At 43.3% G+C, this 20038-nt stretch overlaps 2 protein-coding genes across 4 annotated transcripts in view; one reads left to right on the top strand and one right to left on the bottom strand.

Annotated features, from left to right (window-relative positions):
• Nucleotides 1-8302, bottom strand: part of zfyve28 (zinc finger, FYVE domain containing 28) — a 57962-nt gene extending 49660 nt beyond the window's left edge. For all 3 annotated transcript variants that reach the window (XM_046366940.1, XM_046366941.1, XM_046366942.1), the window contains exon 1: nt 7950-8302. In XM_046366940.1, coding sequence (XP_046222896.1) covers nt 7950-7985 — 36 coding nt within the window. In that variant the 5' untranslated portion in view covers nt 7986-8302. The remainder of the gene's footprint in view (nt 1-7949) is intronic.
• An 867-nt stretch (nt 8303-9169) lies between these two features.
• On the top strand, nt 9170-20026 carry cfap99 (cilia and flagella associated protein 99). Its single transcript, XM_046366933.1, has 16 exons — nt 9170-9450; nt 9667-9792; nt 13597-13741; nt 13937-14031; nt 14736-14848; nt 14998-15175; nt 17168-17248; nt 17338-17406; nt 17528-17614; nt 17715-17803; nt 18000-18204; nt 18358-18499; nt 18691-18842; nt 18966-19171; nt 19265-19454; nt 19681-20026. Exons 2-16 carry the CDS (start codon nt 9679-9681, stop codon nt 19801-19803), a joined length of 1989 nt encoding a protein of 662 aa, XP_046222889.1. The 5' UTR covers nt 9170-9450; nt 9667-9678; the 3' UTR covers nt 19804-20026.
• The last annotated feature ends 12 nt before the right edge of the window (nt 20027-20038 follow it).

Genomic DNA, 20038 nt, shown 5'->3' with positions numbered 1-20038 from the left:
TGGCCCGTGAGAGATCCAACTTGGACTCGGTGGGCTTGCCTTCGAAAGTGGTTGCCACAATTTAGAGTGCCAGAGCCCCTTCTACTAGAGGTCTTTACAACCTGAAGTAGTGGGCATTCAAGAGGTGTTTTGAGAGAAGCGAGTTGGTCTCTTTCAGGGTTCCATCCCTGCCGTTCTCGCCTTCCTATGGGAATTGCTCGACAGGGCAAGGCCTTTTCCACCGTTAAGATCTACTTGGCGGCGATCTCAGCCTGCCATTTCCTACTAGGTTAAACGACAATCGAGACTCACCCCCTGGTTTGTCGTTTTATGAAGGGAGTGCGCCATCTCCAAGCCACTTGCCCCATCATGGGACTTGGGCCTGGTTCTGGATGCACTTACAGGCGATCACTTTGAACCCCTAGAGACAGTGGATCTTAAGACTGTCTTATAAGGCGGCCCCATTGCTCACCTTGGCTGCAGCCAAGCTCATTAGTGTCCATCATGTGCTCTCGGTTTATCCTTCATGCAATCAGTTTGCCCCTGACTACTCCAAGGTTATGATATGTTCTAAAGCCACGTTCATTGCTAAGATCATTCCCATGACTTACAGTAGTCAAGCAAAAAAATAAATGTCCTCTCACTGTCAACTGCGTTCATTTTCAACAAACTTAGCATGTGAAAATATTTGTATGAACATAACAAGATTCAACAACTGAGACATAAACTGAACAAGTTCCACAGACATGTGACTAACAGAAATTGAATAATGTGTCCTTGAACAAAGTAACAGTCAATATCTGGTGTGGCCACCAGCTGCATTAAGTAGTGCAGGGCATCTCCTCCTCATGGACTGCACCAGATATGCCAGTTCTTGCTGTGAGATGTTACCCCACTTCCACCAAGGCACCTGCAATTTCCCGGACATTTCTGGGGGGAATGGCCATAGCACTCACCCTCCGATCCAACAGATCCCAGATGTGCTCAATGGGATTGAGATCCGGGCTCTTCGCTGGCCATGGCAGAACACTGACATTCCTGTCTTGCAGGAAATCACGCACAGAACGAGCAGTATGGCTGGTGGCATTGTCATGCTGAAGGGTCATGTCAGGATGAGCCTGCAGGAAGGGTACCACATGAGGGAGGAGGATGTCTTCCCTGTAACGCACAGCGTTGAGATTGCCTGCAATGACAATAAATTCAATCCGATGATGCTGTGACACACCGCCCCAGGCCATGACCGACCCTCCACCTCCAAATCGATCCTGCTCCAGAGTACAGGCCTCGTTGTTATGCTCATTCATTCAACGATAAACGCCAATCCGACCATCACCCCTGGTGAGACAAAACCGCGACTGATCAGTGAAGAGCACTTTTTGCCAGTCCTGTCTGGTCCAGCGACGGTGGGTTTGTGCCCATAGGCGACATTGTTGCCGGTGATGTCTGGTGAGGACCTGCCTTACAACAGGCCTACAAGCCCTCAGTCCAGTCTCTCTCAGCCTATTGCGGACAGTCTGAGCACTGATGGAGGAATTGTGCGTTCCTGGTGTAACTTGGGCAGTTGTTGTTGCCATCCTGTACCTGTCCCGCAGGTGTGATGTTCAGATGTACCGATCCTGTGCAGGTGTTGTTACAAGTGTGTCTGCCAATGCGAGGACGATCAGCTGTCCGTCCTGTCCCCCTGTAGCGCTGTCTTAGGCATCTCACAGTACAGACGTTGAAATGTATTTCCCTGGCCACAATCTGCAGTCCTCATGCCTCCTTGCAGCATGCCCAAGGCATGTTCATGCAGATGAGCAGGGACCCTGGGCATCTTTCTTTTGGTGTTTTTCAGAGTCAGTAGAAAGGCCTCTTTCGTGTCCTAAGATTTCATAACTGTGACTTAATTGCCTACTGTCTGTAAGCTGTTAGTGTCTTAACCTCTGGTACAAGTGGGACGCTAGCGTCGCACCTCGACAACAGCCAGTGAAACTGCAGCCACCATTTTAAAGATAAACGTCTTGTAAATCCAACCACAGTGTCTGATTTCAAAAAGGCTTTACTGTGAAAGCACACCATGCGATTATGTTAGGTCAGCACCTAGTCACAGAAAACCATACAGGCATTTTTTTCCAGCCAAAGAGAGGAGTCACAAAAAGCAGAAAGAGATCAAATTAATCACTAACCTTTGATGATCTGCATCAGATGGCACTCATAGGACTTCATGTTAAATCAAACCAAATCCAATTTTCTTTGTCACATACACCTGGTTAGCAGATGTTAATGCGAGTGTCGTGAAATGCTTGTGCTTCTAGTTCCGACAATGCAGTAATAACCAACAAGTAATCTAACTAACAATTCCAAAACTACTGTATTATACACACAAGTGTAAGGGGATAAAGAATATGTACATAAAGATATATGAATGAGTGATGGTACAGAGCGGCATAGGCAAGATACAGTAGATGGTATCGAGTACAGTATATACATATGAGATGAGTATGTAAACAAAGTTGCATAGTTAAAGTGGCTAGTGATACATGTATTACATAAAGATGCAGTAGATGATATAGAGTACAGTATATACGTATAAATATGAGATGAATAATGTAGGGTATGTAAACATTATATTAGGTAGCATTGTTTAAAGTGGCTAGTGATATATTTTACATCATTTCCCATCAATTCACATTATTAAAGTGGCTGGAGTTGAGGCAGTGTGTTGGCAGCAGCCACTCAATGTAAGTGGTGGCTGTTTAACAGTCTGATGGCCTTGTGGGTGGACCAATTCAGTTTGTGTTAGAGGAAAATATGGTTGAAATGACTAATTATGTGTATATTCCAATCAGAACTGACTAGTCCAAATGCTATAATGTACTGTACATGTGAATTTTCAATCTTGCTCCCATTCCCAATTGTATATAATGTAGTCAGGAGTTTAGTAACAATGAAGGTCTGTTCCTTAGTTCATACAATTGTACAATCTCCAGGTGGTAGGAACGGCCCATCTCCAGGCTGTCTAGAATGTTGATTTATACTGACTGGCCTTGACTTCGTGCTGATAACGCGAAGGCTCGAGAGCTAGAGGGCCCCTCTACTTGTGAAATAGATAGAACGTTTGGAAAACGCTGACGTCATTTTCAGTTTATAACCTGTGGAAATATGTGTATGCGTTTAGTACTCTCTTGAAATAAACGCTGTTACCTTTGGCTTTTAAGACTGGTCTCAATCTACTTCATGCATAATTAATGAACTTACAACTCATTAATGAATTAGAATGAGTGATATTCTGGTTTTGGCTACAAAACATACGGGAATTTAGAAATTCCACTAACAGTTTGTCTGTGATGTGTATGCCGAGGAACTTAAAACTTGCTACCCTCTTCACTACTGTTCCATCGATGTGGATAGGGGGGTGTTCCCTCTGCTGTTTCCTGAAGTCCACAATCATCTCCTTAGTTTTGTTGACGTTGATTGTGAGGTTATTTTCCTGACACCACACTCCGAGGGCCCTCACAATCGACATTTGATTGTGAGGAATTCTAAATCAGGTGAACAGAAGGACTTGAGTTCCTGTATGCTTTTCTGACCACACCACGTCTCGTTAGCCATAAGGCATACGCCCCCGCCCCTCTTCTTACCAGAAAGATGTTTGTTTCTGTCGGTGCGATGCGTGGAGAAACCAGCTGGCTGCACCGACTCCGATAGCGTCTCTCCAGTGAGCCATGTTTCCGTGAAGCAAAGAACGTTACAGTCTCTGTTGTCCCTCTGGAATGCTACCCTTGCTCGGATTTCATCAACCTTGTTGTCAAGAGACTGGACGTTGGCGAGAAGTATACTGGGGAGTGGTGCACGATGTGCCCGTCTCCGGAGTCTGACCAGAAGACCGCTACGTTTCCCTCTTTTACGAAGTCGTTTTTTTGGGTCGCCGGCTGGGATCCATTACGTTGTCCTGGGTGAAAGGCAGAACACAGGATCCGCTTCGCGAAAGTCATATTCTTGGTCGTACTGATGGTGAGTTGACGCTGCTCTTATATCCAGTAGTTGTTCTCGACTGTATGTAATGAAACCTAAGATGACCTGGGGTACTAATGTAAGAAATAACACATAAAAAAATAAAAAACTGCATAGTTTCCTAGGAACGCGAAGCGAGGCGGCCATTTCTGTCGGCGCCGGAAGTATGTTTTGTTCGATAAAGTTCATATTTATATCCCAAAATATCAGTTTACATTGGCGCGTTATGGTCAGAAATGCATTGTCTCAAACAAACCACATCAAATTACAGAAATACTCATCATAAACATTGATAAACGATACAAGTGTTAAACACACGAATAAAGAAACTTATCCTTAATGCAACCGCTGTGTCAGATTTCAAAATGGCTTTACGGAGAAAGCACACTTTGTGATTATGCTAGGTCTGCACCTAGCCACAGAAATCCATACAGCCATTTTCCAGCCAAGGAGAGTGTCACAAAAGTCATAAATAGCATTAAAATTAGTCACTTACCTTTGATGATCTTCATCTGGTGGCACTTCCAGGTCTCCATGTTAGACAATAAATGTTTGTTTTGTTCGATAATGTCCGTCTTTATGACCAAATACCCCCTTTTTGTTGTTTGCGTGTTTTGTCCAGTAACCCGAATGCTTAAGGCGCGTGCACTAAGTCTAGACGAAAAGTTTTTTAAAAGTACAATAAAAGTTAGTAGAAACATGCCAAACGATGTTTAAAATCAATCCTCTGGTTGTTTTTGTCATAAATAATCAATAATATTTCAACCGGACAAAAGCTTCGTCAATAGGAAAGGAGAAACAAGAAAGGCGCGTTCCCGATCAGGCGCATGACTGATGAATGGAAATTTCCACTGGCCACTGATTGAAAGAGAAACGGTGCCTAAAGACTGGCCACATGTAGAGGAAGCCATAGAAACCGTTTTTCAATGGAAAAACAGCCTTTCAAAATGATTTCTATTAACCTTTAACTAGGCATGTCAGTTAAGAACAAATTCTTATTTTCAATGACAGCCTAGGAACAGTGGGTTAACTGCCTGTTCAGGGGCAGAATGACAGATTTGTACCTTGTCACCGCAGGGATTTGAACTTGCAACCTGCCGGTTACTAGTTCAATGCTCTAGCCACTAGGCTACCCTGCCGCCCCAAATAATAGTACTTCCTGGTTGGGTTTTCCTCCGGTTTTCGCCTGCCATATCAGTTCTGTTATGCTCACAGACATTATTTTAACAGTTTTGGAAACTTTAGAGTGTTTTCTATCCAAATCTATAGATCTAATTATATGTATGTCCTATCTTCTGGGCCTGAGTAACAAGCAGTTTAATTTGGGCACGCTTTTCATCCAAAATTCCGAATGCTGTCCACTACCCTAGTGAAGTTAACAACTGTTCCACTGGTGCATGTTCATCAATTGTTCATGGTTCATTGAACAAGCATGGGAAACATTGTTAAAACCCTTTACAATGAAGATCTGTGAAGTTATTTGAATTTTTATGAATTATCTTTAAAAGACAGGGTCCTGAAAAAGAGGCGTTTCTTTTTTTTGCTGAGTTTACATGGACAGGACCAGGCCATTCCAGAGTTGTGAACAACTGTTTGTTTGCTTGTTTTACCAACCTTGCTTGGGGTAGGGCTTTGTCCAAACAATCTATTGGGTAGTGGAGGCTATCGCCAAGGCGTACATTTGTCAGGGATTGAGTATGATGGATCAGGTACATTACCATGTACCAGAACAGATTGGAAAATCGGGGCGTTTTGCAAGTGTATCATAGTGAGATGTCGAACCGAGTCGACTGAATGATAACTTTGGGTTACGATATGTAACCCTGGTTCTCTGAGACATCTCACCAGATTGTCCCTCTTGCTTGTAAGAGGTAGTTCTTAGAATTATCTTTTTTTTAAATGTAACCTTTATTTAACTAGGCAAGTCAGTTAAGAACACATTCTTATTTTCAATGACGGCCTAGGAACAGTGGGTTAACTGGCTTGTTCAGGGGCAGAACGACAGATTTTTACCTTGTCAGCTCGGGGGATTCAGTCTTGCAACCTTCCAGTTACTAGTCCAACACTCTAATCACTACGCTATCTGTCACCCCAGAAGAGCTGAACTATCTGTTCAGATCCCAGTCCTACCTACAGATTCTGTCATAGTTGTTTGTAAATTTAATTGAAATGTTTAATTATTACCACATAGATGGCTGCCGGTACTACCCACCGTCGAATGTAAACTTAAATGTTCATGTCTATTCTATTATCTACATTTCTATGATTTCAATAGGTTTCCTATGGAGGATTGACAATACAATTTAAAAACAGATATTCCCAATCAAGTTAACATTCTCTGATGTGTGCACCTTCAACCATCTTTGTGTTACAATTTGAAAGTTGAAATGTGAATTTTATTCCCCTTTTATTACATTTATTAGCCAAAACATGGCACCCACCCTGTATTCAAGAGCTTGTTGTGTCTCAACTGATGGCAGGCACAAGACAAAAACCTAAGACCTAAAATATGGTCTGAGCTACAACATATGAGAATTTACAAGCTTTTAGAATTGACGTCTAAGGTAAAATTATAATTTTAATAAAAATAATATCAACCATTACAGCCTGAAACTAAACCCTAAAAAAATTGTTTAAATGTTCCTTACAATCCAGAATGTTGAATAAAATTACATTTAAACTTACTCTACCTGTCGTGTTTGTCCTTTTGAGACAAAATAGCCACAGGAAAGTATTGTTTACCAGCCTTTTTAGAGAGCTGGTAGGTTTGGCACCAAAGTAAAGTCAGTGCTCTCGTCAACAACTATTGAACCAATCATGCCATGATAATGAACATAGTATATATATTCTGAATCAGAGGATGGTGTAAAATCACCACCTTTTTTTGTGTGAATTGAATCATTGTTTTTATTCAAATTAAATAATTTTAAAAATTACAATAAAATAAAGAAATGTCTGGATTGTTCTCCATCCTCAGCTAATTCAGATGATACCATTTCCACTGGCATGGCATGCTTAGTTCAATAGCTATTGATGAAAGAACTGAATACCCAATATAAAACTACATTTACCTAGGTGGCAAGCCAAACCTTATACTTACAGGCTCTCTAAAAAGTCAGGTAAACAATACTTTCCTGTGGATATTCTGTCTCAAATGTCGACCCACTGAAGGACCAACCACACAGACACCCGATATAAACTTACTCTATGTAACTTCATTCAACATTATGGCTTGTGAGGAAACTTTCCAAGTTTTTGCAGTGCTTTGTTTCAAAATTGTGCATTACCGCCTAATTAATCAGACTAGGTATGGTGGGGTATGCAAAATAGGTCAACTTTGAACATCTTTATCTCTTGAATGTTTTGGCATTCAGGTCCAAAATGTCACTTTCTAAGTATGGAATGTTTCGTTCAACTCAAAGGGGGTGCTGTCAAAAAGTGATTGAATGCAAATAGATTTACCCTATACCAAGAATTGGTTTCTAGCCTGATTTATTTATTTTGTCAGATGCATTCACTCAGTCGGCTGAATTGCTACTGTATCAGATATATCTTTTTTTTTTAACTACAAAAACTAAATGAATTCTGAGTCCGAGTCATATGACCGTTTGTTATAACTAGTTAGTTAACAAAAGCTGTAGGGTACAGTTCGAGATTGCAATGAAAGTTATTTATTTCTGTATTGAGCAATCTCGGCAATGCAGTTGATGACAATTTGCTTCGAGAAGCAGCCATTCGTAATGCACAGCTTTAGTTATCGAAATGCCAGACTGAAATAAACAACTTTATAGACGATAAGATAACACTAACAGAGACAGCACTAGCATGTAGGCTAGCTAGCTACATACAGCTAGCCAAAGACAAGATGCATCAACATCATTATTGTACTGTGGAAAAATAGCAAGCTATTTTCTACAATATATATTATAATAACATCGATTACTGACAATAGCAGGATAATAAAATCACAAACTCACCTTAGGCTTGTAGAGCCACTTTCGAAACCGATTCATCGTTACCTCGCCACCTTACCCCTCCTTTGTCACCGACCGTTAACGTTATTCTACCTGTGCGATACAAACTACTGAGGCTAGCAAGCTAGCTACGTGGGAAATGTTGAACCCAATATGATATCCGAAATTGTAATTTAAAGAGTTCAAGTGTCTAACAAATTTCCTGAACATTTACGTAGTGTATCTATGTCTACAAAATATACGGTTGGCTCGTGCCTCACTGCCACTTTTCCAGTCCAACGGGAAAAAGCAATCATCCACGGATGGCTTCCATAGCTGTTCTCTCCCTCTGCTTGATGACAGTCACGTTGACAACATCGCCACCCACCTTCCCAGGGAAATGCTGTGTTCCAGACAACTGGGAACTCGGAAATGTCCGACTCCAAAACTCATTGTAGAAAGATATCTATGGAGGGGGGTCAGTGCCTGTTCGAAAATGCAATGGTTACATAATAAATCGGATTGTAAAAATTATAAATGCGTTATTATTATATATCAGTGTGCACGAGTAATGCCACAATTAAATTGCTAACTTAAAATTAAACTAGAAAATGGTTAATTGAAAATGGTAAACAGAAAAAGACATGGTAAACAGAAAATCGTAAATGTAATTAAGCTTTTTCTTTTCTTTTCAATGTACATTTACATTTTCAAAGTGTATGCAAATTGCTTCTTGGAAGCCTGAACCAGGAGAGTAACGCCACGCCCCCATGTGTAGTAGTACATCCTAGCCATGTCGGGCTCTCTGTACATAGATTTTAGACTTGACATGGTAATGACCATTTTCTGTTAACCATTTACATTTAGAATTTCCCTTTTCAATTAGCTATGTTCGATTCATTTTAACATAGCACTTTTATTGTGGCATGAATAATGGGCACTGATGTGAAAATATAAATGCATTATTATTTTCACATTCCTATTTTAGCATTGTAGTTTCGAACGGGCACTGATAAGACCACATAGCTTCCAAGTAAACTTGGACATCTATCCGAATCAACCAATAGGAATCCCTAACAAAAACAAACAGAGCAACTTTTTACTCGGAGGGCCGACATTCCGAGTTGTCTTTATGTCATGAACGCGGCATTTTGGCTTGCAGTACGTCACTATAGTGTACGTCATAATCATTGTTGATCCTGTCAAGTGAAAATATATATTTTTTCTAAAATCTTGGTACATTATTTTCATTAAGTATTTGGAACACATCACAAAAATGAACATTTAATTGATGTCATAATGGTGTTTGTCACAATGTGTAAATAATAATGTTGTTGACCGCTGTTTTGTGTTACTTGGCAACGACCAAACATCGGAACTGTTTTGAAGCTACAAAAATACATTGAGGGGAAAAATGGGTTTCACATTGCTAAAGACCTTCGATTTATGAAGCAACTATTCGGCAACATTTTAGTCCTGCAAGGAATGCGTTGAGTTCTTTCAATATAGCTTTGCGACATCCATGGTAAGGGTCCAAGCATGGACACATTTTGCGTATCAGAAAATGCCTCCAGCGCATCACTGATACGTTTATTAATAACCAGTACATTATCATCTATGTGTCTGTCGTCTGTCATTGTGGTCAGGTAGCTACCTCAATCCAGCCACCCACCACATTCATTCATTGAGACGATTTTAATTTCACCAAATGCCATTCTGTCCCTACTCTGCTTATGCTCAGGTGTAGCAGAAGATGGCACAAGGTTATGCAACACTTATCAAGGAAGCCACTCTGCTCCTGGACAAGTTCAATGCAGACAAACAGTGTGTGGAGGAATTTACAGAGGATGCTTCAAAGGCCATCGAGGTAACTGTACCTAAATGGAGTAGTGTGTATGTATGGATGTGATGGATTCATTCATTTCATGCCCTATTATAAGGCATAAAGTTATCATGTTAAGGTAAGACCCAGATGCAGACAACGTCAAGTTAACATTTTAATAAGCCAACAGGGACAGGCAAAAGACAAGTCAAGGACAATAATCCAGATAGCTGGGGCAAAGGTACTGGACGGCAGGCAGAAAAGGTTAAACAGGAACAATCATGAGACAGGAACAGGGGGAAAACCGCTGGTAGGCTTTACAAAACAAAACGAACTGGCAACAGACAGAACACAGGTATAAATACACAGGGGTTAATGGGGAAGATGGGTGACACCTGGAGGGGGGTGGAGACAATACCAAAGATAGGTGAAACAGATCAGGGTGTGACAGTAACCCCCCTCTCCTACCTGGGGGCATACCTGGTTGACCGGGGTGTCCCTGGTGGGGACCCAGCACCTCTCCTCCGGGCCATAACTCTCCCAGTCAACCAGGTACTGAAAATCCCTGACCTGAGGTCAGGGATAGGATAAAGTAATCCTTCTCACCCCCCCCCTTAAAAGATTTAGATGCACTATTGAAAAGTGGCTGTTCCACTGGATGTCATAAGGTGAATGCACCAATTTGTAAGTCGCTCTGGATAAGAGCGTCTGCTAAATGACTTAAATGTAATGTAATGTAAACCTACTGGAGACGCCTCACTGTGTATGCCAGTCGGACGTTGATGAGACAGCCACTGCGAGAAGCTCCCGATTCCCCACATAGTAGTTCCTCTCCGTGCCATTGAGGCAGTGGGAGAAGAAGGCGCAGGGATGCAGTTTAAGGTCCAGGGCAGAACGTTGGGACAGGACAGCCCCCACTCCAACATCCGAAGCATTCACCTCCACCACAAACTGTCGGGAAGGGTCAGGATGAACCAAGATAGGAGCACTGGTGAAGTGATGTTTGAGGTCCCGGAACGCCCGTTCAGCGGCAGAGGACCACGTGAACGAAACATTGGTCGAGGTGAGTGCAGACACGGGGGAAAGCCAAGGTGCTGTAACTCCGGCTAAAGCGGCGATAAAAGTTGACAAACCCCAGGAAACATTACAGCTGCACCCTAGACGTAGGCTGAGGCCAATCCACCACCGCTGTCACCTTCCTGGGATCGTAGTGGTAGCTGGCCATGTTGAAGGCGGTCTTCCACTCGTCTCACTCTCGTATCCGCACCAGGTGGTAGGCGTTCCATAGATCCAGCTTGGAAAACACAGTGCCACCCTGGAGCGGCTCGAAGGCCGAGGAAATTAGTGGTAACGGGTAACGGTTCTTAACAATAATGTCATTGAGTCCCCGGTAATCAAGGCACAGGGTCTTGTTCTTTTTCTCCACGAAGAAGAACCCTGCGCTGGCGGAAGGGGGACCGATAAATCCTGCAGCTAGGGAGTCCCCAATGTAGGTCTCCATAGCCTTGGTCTCCGCTCCCGAATAGACCTCCCTAGCACCACGCCGCCCCTGGGACAAGGTCAATCCCGCAGTCATAGGGTCGGTGCGGCGGAAGCGAAGTGGCCCGGGCCTTGCTGAACACCTCCCTGTTCAGCAAGGTACTCCGCCGGGATGGCGGAGAGGTCCAGGGCAACATCCGTGCCCCCAGGAAGACGTCCTGGGGCAGGTTGCGCTGACTTCAGGCAATAGAAGTAGCAGAACGGACTCCAGCCCATGATGGCACCCGTAGACCAGTTGGGGCGGCAGCGTAGCCTAGTGGTTAGAGCGTTGGACTAGTAACCGGAAGGTTGTGAGTTCAAACCCCCGAGCTGACAAGGTACAAATCTGTCGTTCTGCCCCTGAACAGGCAGTTAACCCACTGTTCCCAGGCCGTCATTGAAAATAAGAATATGTTCTTAACTGACTTGCCTGGTTAAATAAAGGTAAAAGAAAAAAAGATGAGGGGATTGTGTGGCTGGAGCATTCCAAAACCACGGGAATCTGAGGAAACTTGATGAGCAGAAATTTAATAGTCTCGCTGTGATTCCCTGACACCCGTAGGTTGATGGGAGTGTTATGAGTGACCCGGCCTATAGAGCGGCCATCTAGCGCTCTATCACCCATGGGAATGGAGAGGGGCTGAGGACCTGGAGAGATTTAGACTGGTTTCCCCACAGCAGAATGGCATAAAAAGGGGTGCGAGCAAGGGAAGCGGAAAAGTTCTCCATATGGCCCACCAGAGTACTCACTCCTACCGGTGAGCCTGGTCATTTTAAAGGACACAAAAGAGTCCCGCAATACAGACAACTCTTTGTGTTGGTCCTGTATTACCATTCCGCTGGCGACAGCCCAGCCCTGCCTAATTGACTCGGCCATCTTCAGCATCTCTCGGGGGAGGTCAGGAAGTGTAGGGATCTCTCGGCAACGGGACCGTCGGAGGCTTCCGGGATGACGCGGAGGCCAGGTGGAATCCCTGGATGTGCGAGCAAAGTCGAATTTCCTCTCCCTCCGTTGTTCATCGATGCGGATGGTCAACACGATGAGGGAATCAAGATCTGTAGCTAACTCCCGAGCAGCAAGCTCGTCCTTGATCTCCTCTGAGATGCCGTGCAGGAACATATCGAAGAACGCTTCCTAGTTCCAAGCACTCTCCGCTGCCAACGTGCGGAAATCCACTGCATTAGTCTACCACACTGCGGGAGCTCTGCCGAAGCTGGATGAGCTTCCTCGAGCTTCTCTCCCAAAGAACAGGGCATCAAAAACCGTCACCTCTCCTACGAACCCCTTCGAACTAACACATATGGCCGGCTGTTGTTCGCATACATCAGTAGCCCAGGTGAAAGCCCTCCCGGACATCAGTGTGTTGAGGTAGGCTATCTTGGAGCGATACAAGGGGAAGGAGGAGGGCTGAAGCTCGAAGACGAGGGCACACTGAGCTAGAAACGCCCGACAGGTGCTCGGCTCTCCATTGAAATGGTCCGGGGGAGGTAAGCGGAGCTCCCGAGAAGGCAGACTGATGGCGCTGCTAGCAGCTGTTTTACATTAGGGGCTGTGTTGTTACCACCGTGGTAGGCTGCCTCCCAGACCACCCGCGGAATTGCTTGAGAAAAATGTCCAACGCCCAGTCATGGCGTTTAGCCAACGTTTGGACCCCTTCATAAGGCCACGAAGTAAGGCTCCTTGGGAGGAGATGGCGTCGCAGAGCTGGCCCGGGTCTGCTGGGTCAGTCATGGCCAGTTCGTACAATCACGTTTCAAGGTAAGACCCAGATACAGACAACGTCAAACTTACAACAGTTTAATAATCCAACAGGGGCAGGCAAAAGACAGGTCAAGGAAAGGCAGGGGTCAATAATCCAGATAGGTGGGGCAAAGGTACTGGATGGCAGGCAGGCTCAGGGTAGGCAGAGGTCAGTAATCCAGATACGTGGGGCAAAGATACAGGACAGCAGGCAGGCTCGGGGCAGGCAGAAAAGGTAAAACCGGGAAAACTACAGGACATGAACAGAGGGAAAACTGCTGGTAGGCTTGACAAAACAAAACAAAACAAACTGGCAACAGACAATCAGAGAACACAGGTGTAAATACACAGGGGATAATATATTATATATTATAATGGGGAAGATGGGCGACACCTGGAGGGGGGTAGAGACAATCACAAAGACAGGTGAAACAGATCAGGGTGTGGCAAAAGCATGATTTTAAAGATAAGGAAGGAGATCATTGATCCAATTAATGGTCAGACCAGAGCCATATACTGTATATCCATACCGTACTACAGCTTCGGTATTACAAACATTTCAGATAACAGTTTGTCTTTCTTACCACCAGAACCTGGATGCCTTGGATAAGAAGTTTATACTGGATATCGTTTCTGGATGCATTGAGCAAAAAAAGTTATTGGATGTTGTCATCAACGTCTTTTATGCTCAGAGTGGGAAATGCTTACTGAAGACTGATCGTAACCAGTTAGCCAGTAAGTTCATCACATCATTTCAAGCATATATTATTTTGAATAACTTCAGAATTCTAGACAATGTTGATTTTGTTGTTTTAAATTTATGAATGAATAGGGATTCAATTGTAATGCTGGATGGGTGGAAAGCATTGCTTTCAAAAGCAAGATCTGGCCACTTGTCTCTTCTATGCTTGCTATATTTGTGTTCCACAGTAATATGTTACTTCAGCATGTTCCTCATTGATGACCTTGGACTGGAGTGCTTCAGCAAGATTGTCAACTCTTTGGACATAAAAAAGATGCACAAAGTGAGAAAAGTACACTTTCTGTGATCTAATGGCACTTAGGAAGTTAGGATGCAACAACAATGCAATTTTTTCACAGTTTGGGTTAATGTTATGGCTCATGAAAGAAATAAACTTTCTCTGCCAATCTAGTCACTCACCCTAATATAGAGGGGGTTATCTGTGTGGTAGTTTTTGGGTCATGAAGTTTGAGTGTCAAAAATGTTAGCCTATTAAAGGCCCAGTGCAGTCAAAAATGTGATTTTTATATATATTTCCACACTATAAGGTTGGAATAATATTGTGAAAATGATGATAATACCCTTTTAGTATAAGAGCTGATTGAAAACACCGCCAGAAATATCAGTCTGTTTTGGTGGGATAAAGTTGTGGCCTGCGTGGCGACATCACCAGGCAGTAAATTAGCTAATAGAACAATAAGAAAGAGAGTTCCAAACCTCTCTGTTATCCGATAACAGCTAGTTTTCCGTTTTCCCAACCCTACTCAGACCACTTCCCGACAAGCCTAGCAAAATTTGGGCTTGAGAAATTGCTAAGAAGCTATTTTTGCTTATTTTTGACAATTTTTCATTTAAAACAATACAGTAAGGTACTTAATTGTTACCCAGAAATGATTTGTTATTTAGATAAAAATGGCTGCATTGGACCTTTAATGTAATGAAACCGTACTTGGACTGTGAATGACAGTATAAATTATGGTTTGGCAGTTCCTGAGTTTCTTCTTCAACATCACAAACCTCAGTACCTGGATCCAGGGGGAGTGGAGTCAGATCTATGATGCTGCCTATGTGGAGAGGAACTGGATTGGCCCGCTGCTAAGGTGCAGCACTGTAAAGACATTTATGTTATACCTAAATACATTGAATCACCACTTATTCTGTATTGTTTTGTTGTTGTCTTTATTATGTGCTGTTGCTGTCTTGCTCTTTGCCATCTCTTTTTCTAATAGCTACAGTTTTCACCCACTAGGTGGCGCCCTGAGATTGATATTCTGATGGCTCAGCTTGAATCCAGAATGTCTAGAGGGAGTCAGTTTAAAAAATCCACCAAGAAGAACACTGAGCCCCACGAATTTTCACTTACCAAACCCAAAGCTCGCACCCTCCCTGCACCTGAGCCCATACCCCTGCAGGAGAAACACCAGCTGGTTAGTTTCAAGTCTCAGTTTTACCAGAGGCTCCCACATGAAAAAATACTACTGTTTACTATATAATTTCAAATCAAATCAAATCAAATGTATTTATATAGCCCTTCATACATCAGCTGATATCTCAAAGTGCTGTACAGAAACCCAGCCTAAAACCCCAAACAGCAAGCAATGCATGTGTAGAAGCACGGTGGCTAGGAAAAACTCCTAAATACTACAGTATTTACTATAAATGTATGTATAACGTAGAACACTATACGACATACTAGTATGCCTCGATCATGTGTAGTACTTACTATAGAATGCTGTAGTATATTGTAGAACACAATAGTTAACAGTACAGCAGTCGGCAAAAGCACTAAACTTTATTAAACAATTTATTTATATTTTTATTTAACCTTTATTTAACTAGGCATTTCAGTTAAGAACAAATTATTATTTACAATGACAGCCTACCAAAAGGCAAAAAAGGCCTCCTGCGGGGACTAAAAATGAATTCAAATAAAATATAGGACAAAGCACACATCATGACAAGAGAGACAACACAACACTACATAAAGAGAGACCTAAGACAACAACATAGCATGGCAGCAACACATGACAACACAGAATGGTAGCAACACAACATGACAACAACATGGTAGCAACACAACATGGCAGCAGCACAAAAGATGGTACAACTTATTTTTGGCACAGTCAACAGCACAAAGGGCAAGAAGGTAGAGACAACAATACATCACGCAAAGCAGCCACAACTGTCAGTGAGAGTGTCCATGATTGAGTCTTTGAATGAAGAGATTGAGATAAAACTATCCAGTTTGAGTGTTTGCTGCAGCTCGTTCCAGTCGCTAGCTGCAGCAAACTGAAAGGTCGAGCAACCCAGGGATGTGTGTGCTTTGGGGACCTTAAACAGAATGTGACTGGCAGAACAGGTGTACTGTAGTAAATACTACAGTATTTAATTTGCATATACCCTGCCCATTCCCTTCCCCCATATCCCAATTTGTGCCACCCATAAGCGAGAAACCTACATGCCAAGTATAACACTTTTTTTTCTTCTTTTTTTCCCACCATTATTGAACCAGGTAGGCTAGTTGAGAACAAGTTCTCATTTACAACTGCGACCTGGCCAAGATAAAGCAAAGCAGTGCGACAGAAACAACAACACAGAGTTACTCATGGAATAAACAAGCGTACAGTCAATAACACAATAGGAAAAAAAAGTCAATATATAGTGTGTGTAAATGGCATGAGGAGGTAAGGCAATAAATAGGCCATAGTAGCAAAATAATTACAATTTAGCAGATTAACACGGGAGTGATAGATGAGCAGATGATGGTGTGTAAGCAGCGATACTGGTGATATATATTGTGTTCAATACAGAAAATATAAGTTATTTTACATTTATTTAACTAGGCAAGTCAGTTAAGAACAAATTATTATTTACAATGGTGGCATAGGAACAGTGGATTTACTGGCTTGTTCAGGGGCAGAACGACAGTTTTTAAACATGTCAGCTCGGGGATTCGATCATAGCAACCTTTCAGTTACTGGCCCAACGCCCAACCACTAGGCTACCTGCCGCCCCAGAAGAGCTGAACTATCTGTTCAGATCCCAGTCCTACCTACAGATTCTGGAAAATTTGCTCTTTTAGTATTTCTCCAGTAGGTTTCCTCAAGGAAAAAGACACCACTTCTATATTAAAGATAATAAAACAAAACACCTAAAATACTACAGTACAACAGTAATGTCTGCAAAAACACTACAGTAAATACTACAGTATACTACAATTGGGTAAAAAGACTACATTAATTACTATAGTGAATACTACAGTAAAGCCTGCAAAACACTACAGTGAATACTATAGTATTTATGCCATAGTATACTACAGTATTTTTTCCAAAGTCAGAACCTTATTGATACAATATCATAGTAGATAGGCTATTCTATTTTTATAACCTCCATAGTGACCGCTGCTTATTGTTTCATAGGTACCAACCAGCACCTACAGAGTTCCGAAAGAGAAGCAGGTCATGGAGGAGGTCAAACAGAGGAACCGTCAGAAGGCAGAGGTATGTTGTGTCTGGTATCTTATTTTAACACCTAGTTTTCTCTTGCGCTCATACATGCAATAAACCCTGGTTTTCTTTTCCACCCACAGCAAGTTCTGTATGAGGCCAACACTCAACAGTTCAAGTGTGCAAACCCACAAAAGTCTGAGCGCACCAAGGTAGGTGAATGTTCCACGTAAGAGATTTTTAAATACATTTTTTTGCTTCAAGGTTTTTTTTCTTCTATATGGGTATCCTGTTTCCATCCAGCTTAATCATACTGTACTGTCTGATTTACAGAGTGTCATGTCCCAGATTGTACGAAGCCATGATGCCCAGCTCAAGTTTGATTCACTCCACACCTCTGGAACCCCAGCCACCCATAAGGTAGCTCTCACATGATACAGAAATCATATACCGTAACTGACAGACACACTTGTCTATGTGCGTGTGTGTATACCCATGTGTATTTGTATATTTCCACTAGCTTAACAACCTGCCCATCAGGCTCAACACCACGGCGATCCTGCGGGAGGGGGCTCTGTATAACCGTCAGGTGGAGGAGGAACTACGCAGGTACGACACAATATAATCCCTGCATCTGTGCCTCCTATATCAGTTGTGCCACTATACTTCAGGAATTAATCACTATTGCCGACTGTATAGTTGACATATTTGACAAAAAATACTAGCTGCGCTAGTGGGACACTCGTGACAGCAGCTAGAGTGGAGAGGTTTAATAATGTGTGCTGGGTGTGTTACGGTAACACAGGATGGAGCAACTTGTAGAGGGGGCGGGCGAGCCCTCCTCGTTCCTGCTGTGGCAGAAGGAGATGCGGGAGCGTGATCTCCAGGAAGAGCTGGCCCAGGTGGAGCGTCGCCGTCTGGAGGGTCGCATCAGCTACGAGGAGGCTGCTCTCGCCCGCACCCGCATCATGGAGCGCAACCAGAAGACTGCACTGCTAAAGAAGGAAGAGGTGTGTGTTATTAGAATGAATTATTAATGTGTTCATAGTGTTATTCAGTTTTGGAATCATTGAATCGTTGAGAAAGGGTAATTGGCTATATTAAGTGTTCCTGTCTTTGTGAGTCTCTTTGATGGAGCCTGTCCTGTTTATGATTGTTTGCAGACTGCCAAGCTGATGCAAAGATACGCAAACAAGCGGTTGCAGGAGGAGAAAGAGATGAGAGACCTGGTGCAACAGGTAGCAGATGGACACAAAAACTCAAAAGCAGCTAAAGTGAAGTTGCAGGAGTTCAAACAGCGAATAGGTGACTAAACTATAGCATTACATCACCCCCTGTTCCCACATTTTTATTTATTTTATTTTACCTTTATTTAACTAGGGATCCGAAATGTACCCTTTCTCAATTACACCTGCTTTGGTGTTGTGGTTCAGCAGACAGTGCTTGGCGAATTGGGGTCTCATTTCTGTGTGCTTTTGTGTACGTTTGCATTCCAGTAAAGGAAGTGTCGGAGCAGAGTGGGGAACTCCTTCGTCAGGCCCTGGAGGAAGCACAGGCAGAGCTGAGCAGGAAGTTTGAGATTATCTGTCAGATCCGGGCCATTGAGTCTGTCCCCCTCATCAGGCACAAGTTTGTGGATGAAACAGAGGTGAGCAGGGGAATGGATCTTGCCAACATAATAGAGTATAAAGGCATTTTGCTGGGTTCTGTCAGAAGAAGGTTGACCTTTATGATGAACAATATACTGTATTCTGATCTCTCCCTGTCAAAGACAGCAGGACATGACCTGCTTGGGGAGATGTCCCTGGCTGAGCTGCGGGAGCGTCTGGCCATGCTGAGGGATGCAGAGCAGAGAGAGCATCAGGACAGGAGGGGGCGCATTCTGGAGGACAAGAAAAGCAGGGAGCAGCTTTTGCTGGAGCAGCTGGACACCATCGCCCTCCATAGGACAGCCCTGGGACAGGCTGCTACACGCAGGTCAGAGCAACTAAGACACTCGCATGCCTGGCTTGCACACAGAAGGCATGTCTGAGATGTACAGTATCCTAATGTGCATATGGTGTGAGGCAGGCAGGAGGAGAAGAGAGCAAGGCGGGAGCTGCAGCAGGGAGTAGCCGAGGACGAGAGGGTGGTGGCTTTGCAGAAAAGGCTGGAGGAGAGGCAACAGGAGCGCCAGAGGCTGAAGCAGGGCGAGAAAACCAAAGCCAAGATTAGTGAGCAATCCGCCACTCATGCCCTCAAGAGCTGGAATCACAGGAAGGTAAGCATAAACAGAAATATAAATATTCCAAGCTGTGTTTGGATTTGCTAGAAGATGTTCAATAACCATCTTATCACTCTCTCATCCCAATCATGTGTGTGTGTGTGTGTGTGTGTGTGTGTGTGTGTGTGTGTGTGTGTGTGTGTGTGTGTGTGTGTGTGTGTGTGTGTGTGTGTGTGTGTGTGTGTGTGTGTGTGTGTGTGTGTGTGTGTGTGTGTGTGTGCAGCAAAAAATGGAGGAGCAACACTGGACAGATTTGGAGCAAAGATTGGAGCGTCAGGTCCAGCAGGAAGCTCCTAACACTCTCTCCCAGAAGAAAAATACTCAAGGTCTAGACATCAGCCTCTGAATGTCATTCTCCTAGCATAAGGACCATATTGCATGTTTGCTCCAAGTCTTTGAGAAGCCCTAATTTCATATAACAAGTACAACATACATTTTGTATTTACTCTTGTTAAGGCTACTATTGCTACTCTTATCAAGAGGATGTCAGCATTTAAAGTTGAAAAACAAAAAATATTTTGTTGTGCTCTTATGCCACTGTACAATTTAAAGTGAACCCAAATCTTTGAACTATGTGTTTT

Source organism: Oncorhynchus gorbuscha, linkage group LG10, assembly GCF_021184085.1.
Source record: "Oncorhynchus gorbuscha isolate QuinsamMale2020 ecotype Even-year linkage group LG10, OgorEven_v1.0, whole genome shotgun sequence".
In the NCBI taxonomy this organism is placed as follows: Eukaryota; Metazoa; Chordata; class Actinopteri; order Salmoniformes; family Salmonidae; genus Oncorhynchus; species Oncorhynchus gorbuscha.
Note: the sequence above shows the minus strand (reverse complement) of the source record. Positions and strands in the feature narration are given on the sequence as shown.